The 5,521-nt window shown below is 44.4% G+C and overlaps 1 protein-coding gene across 1 annotated transcript; it reads right to left on the reverse strand.

Moving 5' to 3' along the window:
• Nucleotides 1-538: 538 nt before the first annotated feature.
• Nucleotides 539-1,417, reverse strand: OR2AT4 (olfactory receptor family 2 subfamily AT member 4). The gene has a single exon (XM_086936057.1). It carries the CDS (start codon nt 1,415-1,417, stop codon nt 539-541), a length of 879 nt encoding a protein of 292 aa, XP_086792183.1.
• Nucleotides 1,418-5,521: the final 4,104 nt, after the last annotated feature.

Genomic DNA, 5,521 nt, shown 5'->3' on the forward strand with positions numbered 1-5,521 from the left:
TGGATATACTGCGTCGGCCCTGTTTTGCTGTTGCCCGAGTGCACGATTGGAACGCCATTTTGTTTAGGATATTGTTACCGGCTGCTCCGCCGGCATTGAGCCACCCCAGAAGAAGGCGAGGGATTTTCAGCAGGAGGTTTTTTCTCTCTTTTGGATTTATATATATATGAGACAGAAAGACAGGCAGTGGGAGTGGGAGAGGGAGCGGGAGAGAGAGGTAAGGTTTGGGAAACAAAACTAGAAGGAGGTGTGAAAGATCACTTTACCAAAGGGCCACTTGGAAGGTTGGGGCTCTGGACAATTGCCCATTTGTCCATGCCTTAACAAGCCTCTGAAATAGTTCCTTCATATGGAAAACCAAGAATGCATTTTCTGTGCATTCATAACTCCTTTTGCTTTGAAAATATTCATATTCTTCAAATGATGCACTGTTGTGAGCCTATACAAATGTATGTTGTGCCATACACAAGTAGCTGAACACCTTGAACTACGTATCTCCAGTCAACATCTGAAAATGTGTGAACCAAAAGCAATATAGCTAGACATCTGCAGTTTTCCGTGACCTGGTTAGCTTTGCAATCTGTGTTTTGATTTCAGACATTTTAAATCCATACAGCACTGGATTCAATAGGGGTGCAACCACCAGAAATTGGATTGACATCAGGATGCGCACTGCTTGAGGCATGCCAACTAACTCATACCGGTGGAGGAATATTTCAAAAAGAATGTCCACAATAAAGTTCATCATGGACAACAAATGTGGTGTGCATGTCTGCAGAGCTTTGGCCCGGGTTTCTCTTGAGGCATTGACGCAAACAATCAGTATTCTAACATAGGAATAGAGGATTAGAAGAGGCACCAATCCACTGATCGCTGCTGTGATGAAGAGACCAAATATGTTGTTGACAGATGTGTCTGTACATGACAGCCTCACAACAGACCAGTTGTCACAATAGATTTTTTTGATGGTCATGCCACACAAAGGAAGCCTGAGTGTTAGTATAAAATTTATGGAGACAAGGCCAATAGCGTAAAACCAGGCGGCAGTAATGAGTTTGCAGACAGTGGAGTATGTCATAATGCTGTGATATCTCAAGGGGTTGCATATGCACACAAAGCGGTCAAGGGCCATCACTCCTAGTATGGTGAGCTCACACCCCATGTACGTATGAATGCAGAAGACTTGGGTTAAGCAGCCAATGTAGGAAATGGTTTGTCGGTCGGAGAGGAGGTCAACCATGAGCTTTGGGAAGAAGCTGGTGCTCCCGTACACTCCATTGACAGCCAGTGCACAGATGAAGATGTACATGGGCTTGTGAAGGTTTTTGTGGGTGACGATGACAGCTATGAGCAAACCATTAGCAATGAGGATCATCATGTAGCCAATCAGGGCACAGATAATGTATAAATACTTCATGTTGGTCAGTTCTCCATATGCAGTGATGATAAATGCAGAAAAATATGTCGAATTTTCCATTCTAAAATGCAATGATTAACTTATGTTGGCATCCTACAATATAGGAAGAGATAATGAAAAGAGCATGTCATTTTACATTACAGACCAGTTTTATTAAATTTTAAGTCACTGTAATGCCTAAACCTATAGCATATACCTGTGTGGTTAACGATGGTGTCACAAACGTATTGAGCCTTAAACAATATCTTGAATACAAATGTGTCTAGCCCTACGTAAACCATACTTCTTCAAGCACTAAAAGATTGGATTAGAATATCACTCCAATGAGCCTTGCCATGATTTTCCCATAATCTTCAACATTTAGAACTGGGTGAAGGTAGGTAGGATACTGCCACTGAATATCTGGCAAAGATCCCTTGCTCACTTTGCCACTGGATTCAAGCAAACCCGGCTGAAGACGGCTGTAATGCCAGAAACCGGTCCTGGGAAGCTTGATTCCGGTCCAGGGAAGACATGGCTTGGCAGTTCGGGCTGGACTGTTCCCATGAGGCACAGGGTCAGACTGATTAGCATATGGCCATGTCTGAACTGGGGTGGCGGAGTGAGCTAAAGAACGATGATGGATTAAATCCAGATCAGTTGACTGGGGGTGAGTGTTTGTATTGTCAATGCTCCGTCCATCATCCCCTTTGGTTTTTCTTTGTTCGCCCTAAGTTGGCAGGATATGCTCAGACATGAGTCCCTTGCTCACTTTGCCACTGGATTCAAGCAAACCCGGCTGAAGACGGCTGTAATGCCAGAAACCAGTCCTGGGAAGCTTGATTTCGGTCCAGGGAAGACATGGCTTGGCAGTTCGGGCTGGACTGTCCAATAAGGCACAGGGTCAGACTGATTTGCATATGGCCATGTCTGAACTAGGGTGGCGAGTGAGCTAAAGAACGGTGATGGATTAAACCCAGATCACTTGACTGGGGGTGAGTGTTTGTATTGTCAACGCTCCGTCCATCATACCCTTTGTTTTTTTTTTGTTCGCCCTAAATTGGCAGGGTATGCTCAGACGTGAGTCCCGTGCTCACTTTGCCACTGGATTCAAGCAAACCCGGGTGAAGACAGCTGTAATGCCAGAAACCGGTCCTGGGAAGCTTGATTCCGGTCCAGGGAAGACATGGCTCGGCAGTTCGGGCTGGACTGTTCCCATGAGGCACAGGGTCAGACTGATTTGTATATGGCCATGTCTGAACTGGGGTGGCGGAGTGAGCTAAAGAACGGTGATGGATTAAACCCAGATCAGTTGACTTGGGGTGAGTGTTTGTATTGTCAACGCTCCGTCCATCATCCCATTTGGTTGATCAAAGAATATTATCACTGTTTACTCAGTATCACCATGAACTTGTTATTATTTTATACACATGACACTATCACATGGGCCATGACATGTGGACTTAAGCTAGCTATGCAAGGGTTTTAAATGATGATGGGTAAAAAGGACCCACCTCGCTGAAAACCACCTCTCTCGCTTTTAATAATAAATACGTATACTAACAAAAATAAAAATATTCAAATCAACCTTGGTTAACTGATGACTTCACTCAAATGCTCCTGTCCCCAGCTCAAACACATCCCCATCCTTGGAATCTCAAATATCTGGTTTATTTAGAAACACACTACAGATATAATACACCTCTTGCTGGCTTTCTTTAACATATGAACTAAAAACAAGGACATGGAAGAGGTGGTGAAACAGCCTTCCCCAACATAATATATGTCAATACTCATCAGGGAAACAGAGGTTTCAGCCCACGTCTCATCCTAATATCCATTAATCCAGCCTGGAATCTTCAGTTATCTGTAATTTCCTACCATTCCCCCAAAAGAGAACCTTGCTGCTATCCATGAAGGTCTCCTCTAGCTCATCAACCTCACCTAACATACTGATCAATCATCTTGTGCAGAATGGAATATCTGGGTCGATTACCCCACCTGTTCATGTACACACATAATTGATTACATTGATCGCTATGACCTCACTGACAAGCCTACCCACTCTAATGATCACAGCGTCAATATGCTACTCCAATTTCGTGTTTAGTAGGTTTGATACAAGACCTAATAAACATTGACTATATATCACCTGATCAGACCACATAAAGCAGCAGCTTTCAAATCAGCTTAAGTAGGCACCTATAGTTATCCACACTTTTGTACAGAAAATTGAAAATATTTACACTATCTTGCTCTTACAAACCCTTTCAGTAATTCAATATCCTTCTCAAATCCCATTGAATAGTTAAAATCACAACACCAGTAATAAAGAAAACGAATAATATAATAATGATCTTTGCCTAGGGAGACCGTGGATACTATCCCAATAACAAGCTAATCACAACTCAAGCAGGATAAAAGGGACATGTCAATGTTCTGTTATAAGCTTGTGTACAGTGAGGGAGCGGGCCATGGAGTACTCACGAGGGATCTGGGTGTGGCAGATATAGTCTTGCGATTGCACTCTGCTTGAGGGCCCGATTTCAGGCTTGTATACAGGTTTGCATTCTCTGTCTGGCTTTGTATGTGCAGTCTGGAAGTGCTGCTTGTGAGTGTTCTGGCTCATAGCTAGTTGGAGGGCTGGGGGGCAGAGGTGTAGTACTTAACTTTTCTTGTTCCCAGCCTCCAATTGAAAACTAATTTCCCGAGTGGGTATCCCTTTACAGGGAATTACTCAATCTCAGATGTCAGTTTCACTTCCTGCTCACCGTTTACTTCCTGTTTCTATACACTATAAAAGCCGTTCAGTTCATTGGATGGATGTGTTGTAAACAAGCCCAGGGGTTTTCTTTTTTAATGGGTTCTTCGCTCCTTGATAGTTTTTCCCCTTGCTACTTCCTATTTTTCTGTGGAATTGTTTCTTTGTGTGTCATTCACTGCTTAAACCTGCTCAAATTCTGTTGGTTCTGCCTATTGGGTCTGTGTCTGCAACTGCTATTGGTTCCCTCTGAAGTTTCTCTCAGAATAGCTGGTGCTCAGAAACCCCAGTTTTATCTGGTGAAGTGAATGATTAGATGTCTTTGGGCTGAAACAATCTCAACTTATTCTCAAACTTTAAATGGTTTGCTTGGAGCCAGGAATCAAATGTGAGTGCCTAGTGGGACACTTTTGGTAAGCAGAACTGGCACTGCAGTATGAACCGAAGCTGGGTTACGGTGCCTGATGCGATACTCATCAGACCCCAGAAAAGGTGTTGGGTGATATAGACAGCAGGACTTTGTTCATGGAAGTTCGAACCTGCTAAGGAGTGTGTAACAACTCACCTGCTGAATCAACTAGCCATGAAAATATATGGCGCTGGTGCATTGGGCACATACCCAACCATTGCCTGCACTAAGAGCTGTGATATCTAAGCCGCAACAACTAGGAGGGGTGCTGCAGTATTCATGGAAGCCCGGGGAGAGGTGCCGCTAGTGCAGATCTTAGTGGTAGTAGCAAATATTCAAACAAGAACTTTGACTGTTGAAGTGGGGAAGGATTCTATGTGAACAGCAGTTGAACATGGGTTTGCTGGTCCTAAGAGATGGGCGAGCACCATTCAGAAGGGACAGAAGATGAGCTAAATTGCCCTCAGCCAATTGAAAGGGAGTCGGGGTAAGATCCCCGGAGCCAGAGTGAGACAGGCAACTTTGCTGTATCCAGTACACTAACACAAAATATCCTGGAGAAGCAGGTGGGTGCCCCGTGGAAGAGTTCTCTTTTCTTTTTTTCTTTGTGAAGGGCAGGGTGTCCTGGAGTGGGTTCATCCTAAGAGAGGGGCCTGAACCTTGGAAATCCTTGTGGGTCTGGCTGCGTTCAGTGAGCTGTTGCTGGTCCTTGAAAGTCTAGGGGAGATGTTGTCAATATTGTGTTGGACCGTACCCATATCCACAGCAGGTCTCCAAGGTGAACAGCCTCTGGCATGTTAGAACAATGCTGATAAGGGACGTCAGCAAGTCAGACCCATATCTTTGGGACAAGAATTGGCTCTAAGAGCTGAGCCGGTCGGGCTGGATTGCGAAGCGAGGCTAAACACGCACCACAGCTGGATGAGTCATTGCCCTCTGGTGCAGCAGAGACTTT

Source organism: Lissotriton vulgaris, chromosome 8 (assembly GCF_964263255.1).
Source record: "Lissotriton vulgaris chromosome 8, aLisVul1.2, whole genome shotgun sequence".
Taxonomy (NCBI): Eukaryota; Metazoa; Chordata; class Amphibia; order Caudata; family Salamandridae; genus Lissotriton; species Lissotriton vulgaris.

Excerpts from the sequence above, each read along its gene's own strand:
- OR2AT4 (XM_086936057.1), bottom strand. The coding sequence starts at position 1,417 with ATGAAGTATTTATACATTATCTGTGCCCTGATTGGCTACATGATGATC.